This window comes from Leptonychotes weddellii, chromosome X (assembly GCF_054177405.1).
Source record: "Leptonychotes weddellii isolate Sample4059 chromosome X, ASM5417740v2, whole genome shotgun sequence".
NCBI lineage: Eukaryota > Metazoa > Chordata > Mammalia > Carnivora > Phocidae > Leptonychotes > Leptonychotes weddellii.
This window is the reverse complement of record NC_138385.1, coordinates 75,544,226-75,561,208: the sequence shown is the minus strand read 5'-3', so window position 1 is coordinate 75,561,208 and position 16,983 is coordinate 75,544,226. Positions and strand designations below refer to the sequence as shown.

Below are 16,983 nucleotides of genomic sequence, written 5' to 3'. Positions count from 1 at the left end.
GAAGTATTAGTATCTCAATGTATGAAAACTACTTTTCAATAGTTATTATTTTCAATTAGAAAAATAGAAAACACTTAGAAAATAATCATCAGTTTTGTCATTAAGAATTTTCATCAATGGATATTAACTATTAGGTGAAAGACTGTTGGAGTAGAACTTCCATACACTCTCAAAGAGGCTCCCCTTGGATTATTTGTTGATTACAGAGGGGAGAAATCTGGCAGATAAATCCTTAAGCAAATAATCAAACTTAATATCACCAATGATGGAACAAAGTGGCATCATGTGCCTTCCACTGTAATGCACTAAGGACACACCATCACATGTGTAGTATTCTTGACCCAAAATGTTTAGTCTAATTATGAGAAAACATATAAATCCAAATTAAGGATATTCTGAAAAACCACTGATCTGTACTCTTCAAAAATGTCAATGTCATGGAAGAAAAAACGCTGGGAACTCCTCTAGATTAAGGGAGATTAATCTAAAAGAGGTAACTAAACGTGAATCTTGACTGGATCTCCCCTCTCCAACAAAAAAGAAAAAAAAAACAGCCACAAAACCGTAAAATTTAAGTATGCACTGCATATTAAATAGCACTGTACATAATGTTAAGTATCTGAGTGGATTATTGTACTGTGGTTAAGTAGGAGAATGTCCTTGTTGAGAGCCAGATGCGGAAATGTTTACGGGTGAAATGTCACTATATCTGCAACACTCAGGCAAATTGTGTAAGGACTAAAACTCTGTACCCGGTTGAAGGATTTTGTATCAACATCTAGTCAACACTGCCCACAGACTGGGCAGAACAGGCAAATTTTCCCTTTGGATAGTTGAGGAGAAGCACACAGCTGGACACTCACCTCCCTGGGTGGCGCGTGGAGCCCTGAGAGTTTTACGGTGGTCACAGCCCAATGGCGAGCGAAGGACAAGGCTGTGGTCTCACCCTTGCTAGAGAAATAGACACGCGCGCACACAGGAGAGCATTCACGCTCTGCACACTTTACGGCTATCCTCCTCAGGCGTGAGGGTGAAGCCACGCCTCTTGCCCCCAAAGGCGTACTTGACAGCGGCACGTGCCTGTCCGACACACTTTACGGCAGTCACGCAAAAGCGCGGGGGCGTGGCTATACCTCCCGCGCCCACAGGCACGCACGACATCCACACGTGCAGTGTGGAGCACTTTCTGGCAGCCACGCGAAGGCGCGAGGTCACAGGCCCATGCTGCGCGGGGTAGGCTCTGCGTCCTACGTCATCGTGGGCTGGCTGTTATTTCGTTGGTGCTCTCACGGCTCGGCCATCATGGCGATGGTGGCGGCACTGTGGCGGAGGGCGAGGGACTACATGAAGACCAAGGAGTTCCGGGAATACCTGACCAGCACGCACTTCTGGGGTCCTGTGGCCAACTGCGGCCTACCGGTGGCTGCCTTTAAGGACATGAACGAACCGCCTGACATCATCAGTGGCCGTATGACAACAGCGCTCATCTTCTACTCGATGGCCTTCATGCGTTTCGCCTATCGCGTACAGCCTCGAAACTTGCTGCTGTTGGCGTGCCACAGCACCAACGTGGTGGCGCAGAGTGTGCAGCTGAGCCGCTACCTGAATCACCAGTACGGCGGGGACGCCGCGCCGGCTGCTGATACCGCCGCCACCGAGGCCGCCACCGAGGCCGCCACCGAGGCCGCCACCGAGGCCGCCACCGAGGCCGCCACCACCGGTCCCACCAGCGATCCTGTGGCTGTTTGCGGCTTTGAGGATGACGACTCCTGCTAGGCAGCCGCCTGCACCAACCCGTGGTCCCCGAAACGTGGCTGGGAGGGCCCGATCGAATCTTTGCAGCTTGCAAGCACTGAACTGTTTTCCCTGAAGAAGACACCAGGGAAGTTTGGTTTTGACTCTAATAAAACAGTGCGAGTCCGACTGAAACCTGCAGTTTGGTTAATAAAAAGTAGAAAATAGCACAGAACGGAAAGTGTTGAGTGTTGTTTATTTCGTGATCTGGAAATAAAATGGTCTTTGGGTGAGGGTAGATTGGCTGGTCTTCCTCTTCATGGGACCCTCACCTGGAGGGTTAGTTTTTTACAGGGGGAGGAAAACCGAATGAAAAGTGCTCCGGGGATGGTGTTTTGTTCCTTGTTTCGGGTGTCCAGGCCAAATAACGCTGCTTGGTAGCATAAATGATTTTTAAAACTTGGTACGGGCATTAATCTCTTTACAGCAAAAATAAGTCGGGGGTTATTGCTACTGAGGGAAATACTTCGAAGTGGGTTTAAATGAATTCAGTGAAAAACCAGTTTAGGCTTTTAAAAAGTACTTATTAAGAGAACCTAGAATCTCTTGGTGATTGGACAGCAATTATAGAATCTACCATGGAAACAGGATAAATAACTATGAGGTTAGTTGCTGTCAACCCTGGATTCTAGGTAAACGGAAAATAAAAACGACAAAATCACAATCCTTTCCTCTTTTCTTCATGCCTAAAAATTTGGGAAATGGCAGTTGGTAAAACTGGTAAGCCTATTGCCCTGTGTTGAACGCTAGCTAGGGTTGGGGGTAAGGGTCAGTGGTCAACATTATTAGCTCACAGTGTCCCCCTAGAAATCCTATGGGTGCTAAGGACTTGTCTTAAACCCGGTTGCATGAGGTGGGGAAAGAGAAGGGTGGGGCTGTGGGTGTAAGGCCATTGTCTCTGCAGCAGAGGCTGCCCTCTAGGATTTGACCCCAGATTTCCTGCCTCTGAAGGATGCAGGAAGTTCTAGAGTGGTTTATTGGGTGAAGAGTGCTTAAACCCTGCTTTTGTTAAAGATTTTGAATGCAAAGACGGGCCCCTGGGTGGCGCAGTTGGTTAAGCATCTGACTCTTAGTTTGGGCTCAGGTTGTGATCTCAGGGTCTTGAGATAGAGAGTCAGTCCCTCACTGGGCTCCAAGCTCAGCAAGGAGTCTGCTAAAGTTTCTTCCTCTCCCTTTGCCTCTCCCCACGCTCACTCACTCTATCTCTAAAACAAATCTTTAAAAAAAAAAAAAAAAGATTTCAAATGCAAAGAAATTGAACACAACTCTCTGAAAGGTTCTGAAGACATCAGGTCTCGGATAAGACAGGCACAATGTTAGTGGAACTCTGGAAGATTCCCCTTTATCTTTTTTTTTTTTTAAGATTTTATTTATTTGACACAGAGAGAGATAGCGAGAGCAGGAACACAAACAGGGGGAGTGGGAGAGGGAGAAGCAGGCTTCCTGCCCAGCAGGGAGCCTGATGTGGGGCTCGATCCCAGGGTCCTGGGATCGTGACCTGAGCCAAAAGCAGATGCTTAACGACTGAGCCACCCAGGCGCCCCTCCCCTTATCTTCTATGGCATCTAAGCAGTAGTCCTCTTTGTAGGCAGTTTCTGCATTTTACATTCTGCATATGGGGGAGAAAAACTCTGGAAAACTACTGTGTATTAGTTATCTATTCCCATGGAGTAAGTCACCCCAAAACTTAGTGTAAAACAACAAATACTATCTCACACAATTTGAGGGTCAGGAATCTGGGAGTGGCTTAGCGGGGTGCTTCTGGCTCAGGGTTTCAGCTGTCCGCTGGGGCTGCAGTCTCTGGACTTGCCTGCGGTAAGCTCACTCACACAGTTGTTTGCAGGTTGCAGTCCCTTGGCACGGGAGCCACAGGGCTGCTCACGACAGGGCTTCCCTCCAAGTGTTCCGAGAGAGAAAGCCCAAGATGGAAGCCATAGTCTTCTATAGCATCATCTGGGAAGTGACATACCATCACTCAGCTGTGTCCTATTGGCCACATGAACCAACCCCAGTACATTGTGGGAGGAAAATACAAGGATGGGAATACCGGGAGGCAGGGATCTTTGGGGGGCCATCTTGGAGGCTGGCTACCACATATGGTTCTGAAATAAAAATTCTCATGCCTTTCTGAAACTCAGTAGAAAATAATAAAGCATGTCAAGTCATCACCCACCTTCCCTAAAGACATCACAAAATGCTCAGTTTACAGTTTTGTGGTCATAACTAACATGCATATATCATGAAGCATGGGTTTGAGAAGAGGGAAAGAAGTCTCTGGAAGATAGTATTTTCATATTTTAGATAGTTCAGACTATAATGTAATAATAAAAACCAGTTCTTAAAGTTTTGAAATGAGCCATAACCTTTTATCAAGGTTTTTATTAAAACTTGAATTTTTCCCTTCACTACTATGTGAATAGAAATAATATATTTTTAGATCTGTCTTACAACATGTATTTTGTAATTTGAGTATATTTCAATCAAAGGCAGGTAGGTTTCTAATTAACCTGGTAAGGGAAAAGTAGGTAATAATCCCTACTGATAATTCCTTATCACTCTACATTTATAATTTAGAGGGCAAAATGATTAGAAAAAAAATCCAAAAGATTCCAATGCCTCCAACTCTCAGGCAATGCTCCACTTACAGGATCTAATTTGTAGTATGCCCACCTAAGAGGTCTAACCCTTTGTTGCCTAGGATATTCATGTTTAAAGCCATATAAGTGATTAATACTTTAATAAAAATGAGCCTTCCAAGTCATTAGGGTAACAATCACTTCATAATCTCCCCAAACTCTCAAACACAATCCTTTCTGGCCTTGGCAGTTTAACCTGTCCACAGATCTCTTCTGCTACTTTATGAAGCCAATAACATTTTGAATTGGCAGAGCTATTTTTCCAGAAGTTTTTGTTACTGACACACTTTTGTTATTACCCAGAATTCGTGTTTTTTTATTTTTATTTATTTATTTATTTATTTATTTTAAGATTTTATTTGACAGAGAGACAGCAAGAGAGGGAACACAAGCAGGGGGAGTGGGAGAGGGGGAAGCAGGCTTCCTACGGAGCAGGGAGCCCGACGCGGGGCTCGATCCCAGGACCCTGGGATCATGACCTGAGCCGAAGGCAGACGCCCAATGACTGAGCCACCCAGGTGCCCCAGAATTCGTGTTTTATACTGAGTTTAATAAGTAACGTCCTTCTCCTTAGGTCCTCTGAGTTCCCTGGCAAAGCACAGGCTAAAATGCAAAGAACTGCCTTACCTTTGCAACCCTAATGCCAAAACTTTTTCTCCTCTTATTCTTTCCACATATTGTGTCGCAGGGAGAGGCGGAGAGAGTAAATCATATTGCTGAATGAAAACCAGGCCCTCGGAGACAAAACAGCCCTGTGTGGAAAGGAGACCACTTCCTGGGCTTCTCTGGACCCTGACGCCTCCCAAGTGCCCCTGGAGGTGGAGCTGACACCTACAAAAATGGGAGGCTACAACCTATTCCAGGAAATGTGACACGTTAAGTCTTATGGTTTGAATTTGTATTGTTCATGTCTCTTGTCTTGAAACGAACAAACTGTAATTAAGAACTTTCAAAATACCAGGAGCACGTGTTTGTTGCACAAATTTCATATGAGATGGGGCCCAAAACAGAAAAGCCAGATTTCTGCTAACCAACCCCCTCGACCCCAATTCCTCTCCCAGAGGTAACCCAGCAAAGGAGCCTGGGAAAGGCACACAACTTTCCAGACCTTTTACTGAAAAAGACAAATAGTTTTACAGCATGCCATGCGTTGTTAAACATTCTGCTTTTACGTTTCGTGTGTGTTAGAGAGCATTCCATACTACTGCATTGCAGCATTACGACATTCTTCTTTATAGCTGCATAATGCTCTGTGGCATGGATGCGCTGGGATTTACCCAGTCGTCTCTTGATGCCCGGCGGCCAGCGCTGCTATGAGCACCCTTGTGTGCACATCCTGCGCCACGTGCACAGATCCGTAGAGGAGAGGCCCACAGGCTGATGTCCCTGTACACGCTCCATTTGCTTTAAAGCCCTCTCTGGACATGTCTTCCCTTTCTTCGATTTCAAGGTAATTAAATTGTTGCCAGTATAATGTTTTCTGCACAGTATCTTTCATTTATCAGAGCAGACAATAATCCAGAGATGATGGCATGTATACCATTGTCCACATCTTATAAATCCTCACATCTGCATCCATTTCAGCGCCCGGCTGTGGCGGACACTTGATAAATGTTGGGGAGAGAAGGAGAAGCTAACTGGATACAGGGGGGATGAAACGAAAGTGTTCATAACCGCAAGTTCCTAAGGCTAGAAATCAGGTCTTAACTTGGTTAGTGAATCAAGATTTAATTGGATCCCACCTTCTAGATATACCTTACATCTAGAAGCTGGGAAACGTCTCGGCAAATTTCTTAGTTTGGGCATAGTTGCGAGATGAATGAAGATTCTCACTTTACTATGGAAGTCTTCTGAAGGAACGGCGTGAAGTGAACGGACAAAGAAAATGTACGATTCAAGACCAAATAGTCAGTTACAGGCACATTTGCATTCATCCGGGGTTTACAGCATTACATACGTGCATTTTAATGTAAAAACATACCAAATATACCCCCACCCCCTGCTCAGTGTCTACAGACCACGTCCTTGATGGGCAGCTGGACAAGCGAAGGATGGCTTCCTTTGGGCTTGGAGTGGAAGCACTTCCTCCAGGGAGCGGGGCAGGTGGCACTTCTGTCCCCGAAGGTCCAGAGGGTGACCTGGCCCAGTTAAGTGCTGCTGGCTTTGAAAAGGAGCAGATGGAGGGGAGGGTGAGGCTGATCCCCTGGACCACTGCAAACGACTGGACAGGGGTTCTGCAGTTGAGGAAACAAACAGGACAAAGTCAGAAGTGGAAGACTCTTGGGGTAAAGCAATAGAGGCAGTCACAAATGAATTTGTCAATCTGTGCAAAGAGACTGATGCCTCTGAATTTCCGTAAGAATGGTGACATTTCATCCTTAAATCTCATTAACAAAGGACCAGGCTTAGTTTAACAGTATGACACACATTCATGTGTAAAAATAAATTGTCGGTGTATCCTTCTGTCAACAAATAGCCACAGAGCACACGAGGGCTGGGCCCTGTGCTCGGCACTCGGAATATATAGAACTGACCAGAAAGAGCTGCGATGGCCACGGGAGGTGACTCTTCCCAGGAGTACCACACAGAAGCCAGCAACTGCGGAGTTTTCCCCAACGTCCCCGTCTGTGATGCTGGCTTGGGCCCTCTGCCTGCTTTGGTCAGTCAAGTCACTGTGTTCTCCGGTGCCCCCTGACCAGCCTGGGCTCACCTCCTCGCCCTCCTGCCCCGGCCTACCAGAAACAGGGAGCAACAGTTCTGTACTAACTGGAAAAGGCTAGGAAATGGCCTTTCAGGGGATTTGTTTTCTTGCCTTCTTCCAAAAAGGAAGGATTTATATCTCAACATTTATATCACAGCCCACCCCTTGGGCATCCTCGTAAATGAGACTTTCAGGAATGGGTGTGGGTAGAGGGCTTGGGTGCCGGGGGGCAGAGAACTCTGTGTGACCCTTCACACAGGCCGGGCCAAACACAGACCTTACTGTGTGAGGCACCTTTAAGTTTAGGACCAGAAAAGAATCTCATCTTCTGAATAGCAAAACAAAACAAAAACAAAAACCCCAAACCTCAAGACCCCAAAATCAAAACAAACAAATAAAACAAAAAAACCCCTGGATGATAGCAAGTTTTGACATAGCAATATCTAACATTTTTTGGGCGGTTACAGATAACATGACACCAAGCTTATGAATATTAAAAAATATATATATTCCCAAAGAGTCAAAGGAAGTCCAGGAAAGACAACAAAAATTCCTTTTTGTTTGGGCGGGGTACTCTGGTGTTTCCTTTTGCATAGAAAAGAAGAGCTGAGTTTGAAGTCGTACTGACCTTCACATAACACGCCTGATTTTTGTCAAAGGGCAACCTAAAACACTTAATTTTCTTTATTTGAAGGGAAAACTGTGAAACATCAGAGACAGTCATTTTAACAAGTTTTTCTTATGGAAATGAACAAGTTGCTAAGAGCTAGGCATCAGTGGCATCGTTTTAGGGTTGACAGGCCTTTAATTAAGTTAGAAAGTTGATTTACTTAAGACTAGACCAGTGACTTCAGGTATATTGGACTAAACAAAGCTGACAGGGAGATTATGTTGAATTATTTCACAGATGTGAGAACCATCAATTAGAGCACAAAGCTCAGTGTCCTTTCTTTCAAATAATAAGGACACAGGGAAACTTCAGGTTAGACTAAATTGTGTGTTCATCATGGCCTTATATAAAAGAACAAGCATCAAGGTGATGAGGTTATTCAGTCCTTACTTATCTTCATATGCGGAAACTTACCTCAGGCCTTCCCTTCAGGTTTCTGGGCCCCAGGTTCCTCGGAATCTGGTTTTTGCTGCTGTAGATGGAGGCTGTCTAGCTTCTGCAGATCTTCTGTAAGACCATTTCTAAGATCCTTGTTGCTTCTCAGAAATTCTTTCACCACTTGCAGTCGATTTAAGATCTGCAAGAGGAAACCATACAATGTACAGCTTAGATTATTTTATAGCAGTCTTGTAATTCAGATGGAAAACTTACTAGGTCCGAGACCGGCTCCTGCTCATGTGTCCGCCAATAGATGGTTTTGGGACCACACAAGGGGGTGTTTGTCTCCTCCAATTTTTTTGCTTATTTTTTTTTAAAAAAAGATTTTATTTATTTATTTGATAGAGAGAGAGTGAACACAAGTACGGGGAGTAGCAGGCAGAGGGAGAAGCAGGCTTGCCACTGAGCAAGAAGCCCGACGCGGGACTCGATCCCAGGACCCTGAGATCATGACCTGAGCCGGAGGCAGACGCTCAACCGACTGAGCCACCCAGGCATCCCAAATTTTTTTGCTTTTAAGGGCTAATATCCAAAAGAGATAAAGAACTCGTACAACTCAATAGCCAAAAACCTCCAAATAATCCAATTAAAAATGGACAAAGGACCTGAATAGACATTTTTCCAAAGAAGATGTATGATTGGCCAACAGATACATGAAAAGGTGCTTGACATCGCTCATCATTAGGGAAACACAAATCAAAACCATAATGAGATCTCACCACATGCCTGTTAGAATGGCCGTCATCAAAAAGACAAGAGATAATGAACGTTGGAGAGGATGTGGAGGAAACGGAACCCCTGTGAACTGTTGGTGGGGATGTAAATTAGTGCAGCCAGTATGGAGAACAGGATGGAGGTTCCTCAAAAAATTAAAAATAGAGCTACCCTATGATCCAGCAGTTCCACGTCTGGGAACATATCTAAAGGAAATGAAAGCACCATGTCAAAGAGATTATCTGCACCCCTGTGTTCATAAGCAGCATTATTTATAATAGCCAAGACATGGAGACAACCTAAGCAACCACTGATAGATGAATGGGTAATAGGTGTGGTATATATATACAATGGGATATTCAGCCATCTACAAGAAGGAAATTCCGCCATTTGTGATAATGTATGTGGACCTTGAGGGCATTATGCTAAGTGAAAGAAGTCAGAGAAAGACAAATACTGTATGATCTCATTTATATGTGGGATCTTAAAAAAAAAAAAAAAGCCCCCCAAAACAAAGTCATAGAAGAAGAGATCAGACTTGTGGTTACCAGAGGCAGAGGGTAGGCAGAGGAGGAATAGGAAGAAGGTGGTCAAAAGGTACAAACTTTAGTTATAAGATAAGTAAGTACTAGGTATGGAACGTACGACAGGATGACTATAGCTAACACTGCTTGTGATACACAGTTGTTAAGACAGTAAATCCCAAGTGGTCGCATCTCTTAAAAGATTTTTTTTTTTTTGTACCTAGATGAGCTGATGGATGTTAATTAAACTTACTGTGGTGATCATTTCACAATATATGTAGGTCGACTCATCATGCCGTACACCCTAAACTTGTGCAATGTCAATTATATCTCAATAAAAATGGAAACAATTTTAAAAATTCTTTTTGCTTTAAAACCTCCTACATTTGTAGGAAAGGGCTATATATCTATCTCTATCTCTATATGTGTATGTACACACATATTTGCATACATATATATGTATATATAAAAACAAGGGGCACCTGGGTGGCTCATTCAGTTGGGCAGCCGACTCTTGATTTTGGTTCAGATCATGAGCTCAGGGTTGTGGGATTGAGCCCCTTGATGGGCTCTGCTCTCAGTGGGGAGTCTTGCTTGAGATTCTCTCCTTCCCTCTCCCTCTGCCCCTCCCCACCGCTCATGCTCGCTCTCTCTTTCAAATAAATAAATAAAATCTTTAAAAAAATAAAATAACATGAAGCCCTTTCACTTGGCATTTGTACCTGCACATTTATTACTATTACATATATGTATACACTTATTACTATTAAATATTTATAAAATATTCATATGTTTAATAGTAGTAAGCGTACAGGTACAAAATTCAAAATGAACACATGGGAACAAAGTAAAAATCCAGTTTGACACAGTCAAAACAAATTTTTTAAATTAAGAACGGGGAAGACTTATGCACATTTATAGGTAAAGGGAGAAGAGGAAATAGAGGTGGAAAAACTGAAAGTACTAGAAAACTTATGGAATGTAGTCAGACAGACTTGGATTTTGAAGCCCAGCTTTACCACTTAACCAGCTGTGTAACTCTGGGCCAGACACCCGATCTTTCTGAGCTTCCTTGCACATATGCAAATGAAAGATGGTGATACCAACACCACCTAGGATTCTCATGAGGACTAGAAATAATCTACTCCAAGGGCTTAGCATTGTGTCCAGTATATCCCTTGCTTTCTATGTTCATTCCACAAATATTTATCCAGAGCTAGTCTATTACGAGCCATGCACTGCTCCAGGCAAAAGAGGCTTAGCGCCTCCATTCTCCCAAACTCTTGGGCTTGTCTTGCACGTGTCTCTGTGCCCCTTCTCACCACCCTATGTCTCCACTTCCACCCTGGTCTGAACCTGGTACGGGCAGCAGTCTCCTCCTGGGTCTCCCCGCTCTCGTCCTATGGCTGCCACGTCAGGAGGAAGAGCCTCCACCCTTCCAGTGGCTCACGGGCCACAAGGACTTGCTTCCTCCACCTTCCTTTCTCTATCGTCCTCACCCACTTTTCTTTCTCTACCCCCACACCAGCTGCCCTGCTCAACCTGCTGTGCTCCCTGCCTGAAGGCCCTTCCTCCAGATATGCGCCTGGCTAATCCTCCACGAGGCCCCCCTGACCACCAGAACGCAACCTGCTACTCGGCCCCCCTCTGCTAACTCCTGATCCCCCACACCGTGCTCCACATAGCACTTCTTCTAATGCTAACGAGCGTCGTTTACTTACTACGCTGAACCCTTTCCCCGACTGCTGCAGGTACGTTCTGTCCCTGCCCCTGCTGCTCAAGGTTCCCAGGGGTGAGACAGTTCCCTCACCAGGGTTTAAGAAATCAGTAATGATTTTAAAGAATGCACAAATTCCTTACATGTTTTTCAGCCCCTTACTGCACTTGCCGTGCTTTAGCTGAATGGTTAAATCCGCTGGATCCTAACAGAGCACTGAGGGCTGGGAGGGCGACATGGAGGGGTCTTGGGCGGCGGCCAGAGGCTGCTGCGGATGGGCCCGTGGTAGACACAGTCCACACATGTCTCAGAGGGCTTGAGCAGCTGCTGCTCCTACGTGGCTCTGGAGCAGAATGCATTTCACAATCACAGTTCTACAGGCAGAGTGTATTTTAATAGGAACCCCTTTTCATAATGCGAGATATCACTGAGGCTCGTCACCTGAACAGAACAGGACGGAGGTGATGAGCTCTGTTTGCTATGCGGTCCCTGGCACCCCCATGCTCCGTGATGCGCTGCCGGAAACTGGCACCCTAAATTACCACCACGAACCATTTCTTCTCAACGTGGCTTTCCAATGTTAGCCATGCTGTTTTCACAAACACCTACTATAAGCATGGTGTTTCTAAATTCCTGGATGCCTGGTTCTTCATCTTTTAGCATCTCAGATGAGAAGGCACCTTACCGTTGATAGTGTCTTACAATAAATCGGCAGTGGTGTTTTTTGTTTGTTTCTTTCTTAGAAGTAACTGGATTCATGGTGTCTTACAGTTGATGGCACTTTAGATTCACTGAAATTTGCTTTATTAAATCCTCTGACTTTGGAGACTAACGCTAAAGAACATGGAAGCCCGTATATGGTACCAAACTTTCAAAAGAGAGCAGTTCCACACGTTGTGGAAAGCCAACCTTCAACTTCTTCGCGATAACATGCTAATCAATCCTAACTTACATTTTGATCAATTGAAATATCAAGAGAGATGCCACTGAACAGAAAGCATGAAAAATGAGAATTTATCAGTTCTATCTAGAGACTCTGGGGACCCAGAGGACAAGCCCACACCCAATTTCCTGTCTGTGAAACAGAGATAATGAGGGTTCAAAATTTACGGTAGCTAGCTCCTTGGTGAGACAGGAGCTGCAGGGCTGCATGCAAAAAGGCACAGGACCAGAGCAGCGAGACCCCCGGGGCCAGCCCTCACTCGCCAGCCATGTGGCCTGGAGTCTGTCAGCCCCTGCCCTTGCAGTTGCTGCCTCGCATGGAAAGCTGGGGGATCTGGTCCCTGCCAGGTTCCCTGACAGCTTCTAACTTACATAGACTCCTGGCTTGAGTGCGCTGCTATGGATGCATTTTGTTGTTTGTTACACAAACAGAAAAAAGAACTACAGCTCCCTCAAGAGAGAAGACAGAGCTACTGACACCTCTGGGGCCTTAAGCCTGATCTGGTTGTGTCTTCTCCTGTTCCACATGGCCTTTTTTTTTTTTTAAGATTTTATTTATTTATTTGAGAGAGTGTGTGAGAGAGACAGCGAAAGAGTGTGTGAGAGAGACAGTGAAAGAGCACAAGCAGGGGGGAGGTGTAGAGGGAGAGGGAGAAGCAGACTCCCCACCAAGCAGGGAGCCCGATGCGGGGCTCAATCCCAGGACCCTGGGATCATGACCCTAGCCGAAAGCAGACGCTTAACCGACTGAGCCACCCAGGTGCCCCTGTTCCACACGGCTTCTGATGGAAGTAGCAGAAACAAAACTGGGGCTGGTTCTAATGGTATTTTAAAATAAAGTCAGATAAAACACACGGATTTAAAGAATAGAAGACACAACCATCTTTTTCATCACTGTAAACGCCTATGGTGTGCTGGGGTGGGAGCATCCAAAAACCAGTGGTTCTCAGTCCTGCTAAAGGAGCTCACCAAGTTGAATGAAGCAGCTAGGTCAAGGTCAAAATGGTTAACAGAGGCCTATGGAGCAGTGAGGAGCATGGCTTAATGAATGAAACACACATGTTGTATTAAATAAACACTGTTTAAAGAGGTAACCAGCAAAACTACTTTCCTTGGAGACAAGGTAGAATGGAGAGGTAAAATGATTCGTCCAAGATTTCCTGGTGATCTAGAACTCTAATCCAGCAAGTACTGGAATATGTCTGAACTTTACTAGAGAAGGGGTTGGTCCAAGATGTCGGAGGAGTAGGAGACCTAAATTTCGTCTGGTCCCAGGAATTCAGCTAGATAGGGATCAAACCATTCTATCAAATCAAATCAAACCATTCTGAACACCTATGAACTCAACAGGAGATCGAAGAAAAGAACAGCACAACTCTCTGAACAGAAAAGTGACCACTTTCTGGAAGGTAGGACATGCGGAGAAGTGAATCCGAGGCGATATTCGGGAGGATAGACGGCGGGGGAGGGGGCTTCCATCAGCCGCTACCAGCAAGTGATAGAGCCGCGGAGCACAAAATCGGAACTTTTAGAAGTCGGCTCCGCTGAGGGACGTCGCTCCAGTGGCTAAGCAGGGGTGGAACCCTTGCGGGACAGTGTGGTCTCAGGATGCTCGGGGTCACAGAAAGACAGGGGGTGCCTGAGTGCGGAAAAGCTCCCAGGTATCGGAGCGGGGAAGCCAGCTGCAGAGACGGAGCCCAGGCGCAGGCTCTCAGCTCGGGGTTGTCATAAACCGTGATCTGGGGCATAGTCGGGCCACTGCTCCTCCAGCAGGGACCCAACAAGTGGCAGATCCAGGGAGACTCACCTTCCTCCCCTGGGAGGAGCGGCGCAGGAGCGCACCGCAGGGATCTGCTGGGTTTGGAGACTCCACACGGGGTCGTGTGCCAGAGATAGAAACGTGCGGTCACAGGCCGGGTGAGCACGGAGTGCAGCCGGAGACCGGGGAGACGGGAGTGACTGACTGCTTTTCTCTGGGGCTCACTGAGGAGCAGGGCCCCGAGTTCTCGGCTCCTCCAGGAAGGAGATTGGGAGGCCGCCATTTTCACTCTCATCCTCCAAAGCCCTGCAGAAAGCTTGCAGGGAACAAAAGCTCTGGAGAGCAAACCCGAGCAGATTACTTAGCCCGGACCAGCAAGGGCTGGGCAATTCCGCCTCCGGCAAAGACATTTGGGAACCACGGCAACAGGCCCCTCCCCCAGAAGATCAGCAGGAACAGCCAGCCAAGACCAAGTTTACCGATCAATGAGAACTACAAAACCCCAGCGCTAGGGGGGCTTTTTTCCCATGATGCTTTAGTCTTTCAAAGTTAATTTTTAAAATTTTCTTTTTTCTTTTTCTATTTTTTTAGTTGAATATTTCTTCTTTCCTTTTCAACCAACATCTTATGAATTCCTTTTTAAAATCTTTTTTAATTTTCATTTTTACAGTTATATTACATCCCTTCATCGTATTTACCCTTAGTTTTATATATATATAAGTTTTTGTTTCTTTAAAATTTTGGGACGCAGTTCCTTCTAACAGACCAAAATATACCCTAAATCTAGTGTATGGCTCTGTTCTATTCACCGGCCTGATCACATTCTCTCTTTTTTTTTAAATTTTTTAATTTTTAAAAAAAATTTTTTAAGCAACTTATCAATTCCTTTTTTAAAATCTTTTTTAATTTTCATTTTTACAGTCATATTCCATTCCTTCATATTTACCCTTATTTTTGTGTGTACTTTTTTCTTTAAAATTTTGAGAGGCAGTTTCTTCTAACAGACCAAAATACACCCCAAATCTAGTGTGTGCCCCTGTTCTATTCACCTGTTTGATCATATTCTTTTTTTTTTTTCTTTTCTCCCTGGTTTTGGGTCTCTTATGATTTGTTTAGTGTATATTTTTCTGGAGTTGTTGTTACCCTTTTAGCATCTTATTCTCTCATTCATCTATTCTTCTCTGGACAAAATGGAAAAACTCACCTCAAAAAAAATAACAAGAGGCAGTACCAACTGCCAGGGACCTAATCAATACGGACATTAGTAAGATGTCAGAACTAGAGTTCAGAATGACGATTATAAAGATACTAGCTGGGCTTGAAAAAAGCATAGAAGACACAAGAGAATCCCTTTCTGGAGAAATAAAATCTAACCAAGTCGAAATCATAAAGGCTATTAATGAGGGGCAATCAAAAATGGAGGCTCTAACTGCTAGGATAAATGAGGCAGAAGAGAGAATTAGTGATATAGAAGACAAAATGATGTAGAATAAAGAAGTTGGGAGAAAGAGAGATGAACAACTACTGGATCACAAGGGCAGAATTCGAGACATAAGTGATACCATAAGACGAAACAATATTAGAATAATTGGGATCCCAGAAGAAGAAGAAAGAGAGAGGGGGGCAGAAGGTATATTGGAGGAAATTACTGCAGAGAATTTCCCTACTTTGGGGAAGGAAACAGGCATTAAAATCCAGGAGGCACAGAGAACCCCCATCAAAATCAATAAAAGTAGGTCAACACCCCGACATCTAATAGTAAAACTTACAAATCTCAGAGACAAAGAGAAAATTCAGAAAGCAGCTTGGGACAAGAGGTCTGTAACTTATAACAGCAGAAACATTAGATTGGCAGCAGACCTATCCATTGAGTCCTGGCAGGCCAAAAAGGACTGGCATGATATATTCAGGGTACTAAACGAGAAAAATATGAGCCAAGAATACTATATCCAGCTAGGCTGTCATTGAAAATAGAAGGAGAGACAAAAAGCTTCCAGAACAAACAAAAACTAAAAGAATTTGTGAACACCAAACCAGCCCTACAAGAAATATTGAAAGGGGTCCTCTAAGCAAAGAGAGAGCCTAAAAGTAACAAAGACCAGAAAGGAACAGAGACAATATCCAGAAACAGTGACTTTACAGGCAATACAATGGCACTAAATTCATATCTTTCAGTAGTTACCCCGAATGTAAATGGGTTAAATGCCCCAATCAAAAGACACAGGGTATCAGATTGGATAAAAAAAATAAGACCCATCAATATGCTGTCTGCAAGAGACTCATTTTAGACCCAAAGACACCCCCAGATTGAAAGTGAGGGGGTGGAAAACCATTTACCATGCTAATGGACATCAAAAGAAAGCTGGGTGGCAATCCTTATATCAGACAAATTAGATTTTAAACCAAAGACTGTAATAAGAGATGAGGAAGGACACTATATCGTACTTAAAGGGTCTATCTAACAAGAAGATCTAACAATTGTAAATATTTATGCCTAACATGGGAGCAGCCAATTAATAACAAAGTCAAAGAAACACATCAACAGTAATAGTAGAGGACTTTAATACCCCCCTCACTGAAATGGACAAATCATGTAAGCTAAAGATCAACAAGGAAATAAGGGCTTTAAATGACAGACTGGGCCAGATGGGACTTCAGAAATATATTCAGAACATTCCATCCCAAAGCAACAGAATACACATGTTCTCTAGTGCACATGGAACATTCTCCAGAATAGATCACATCCTGGGACACAAATCAGGTCTCAACTGGTACCAAAAGATTGGGATCATTCCTTGCATATTTTTGGACCACAATGCTTTGAAACTGGAACTCAATCACAAGAGGAAAGTTGGAAAGAACTCAAATACATGGAGGCTAAAGAGCATCCTACTAAAGAATGAATGGGTCAACCAGGAAATTAAAGAATTTAAAAAATTCATGGAAACAAATGAAAATGAAAACATAACTGTTCAAAATCTTTGGGATGCAGCAAAGGCAGTCCTAAGAGGGAAGTATATAGCAATACAAGCCTTTTTCAAGAAACAAGAAAGGTCTCAAATACACAACCTAACCCTACACCTAAAGG

At 44.3% G+C, this 16,983-nt stretch overlaps 2 protein-coding genes across 3 annotated transcripts in view; one reads left to right on the top strand and one right to left on the bottom strand.

Moving 5' to 3' along the window:
* Nucleotides 1–929: 929 nt before the first annotated feature.
* MPC1L (mitochondrial pyruvate carrier 1 like) lies at nt 930–1,969 on the top strand. Its single transcript, XM_031028456.2, has one exon. It carries the CDS (start codon nt 1,222–1,224, stop codon nt 1,774–1,776), a length of 555 nt encoding a protein of 184 aa, XP_030884316.2. The 5' UTR covers nt 930–1,221; the 3' UTR covers nt 1,777–1,969.
* Nucleotides 1,970–6,337: 4,368 nt separating this feature from the next.
* CXHXorf38 (chromosome X CXorf38 homolog) overlaps nt 6,338–16,983 on the bottom strand; it is a 21,184-nt gene continuing 10,538 nt past the window's right edge. For both annotated transcript variants that reach the window (XM_031028463.2, XM_081808982.1), the window contains 2 exons: nt 8,216–8,378; nt 6,338–6,664 (listed from right to left, as the gene is read on the bottom strand). In XM_031028463.2, coding sequence (XP_030884323.1) covers nt 8,217–8,378 — 162 coding nt within the window. In that variant the 3' untranslated portion in view covers nt 6,338–6,664; nt 8,216. The remainder of the gene's footprint in view (nt 6,665–8,215; nt 8,379–16,983) is intronic.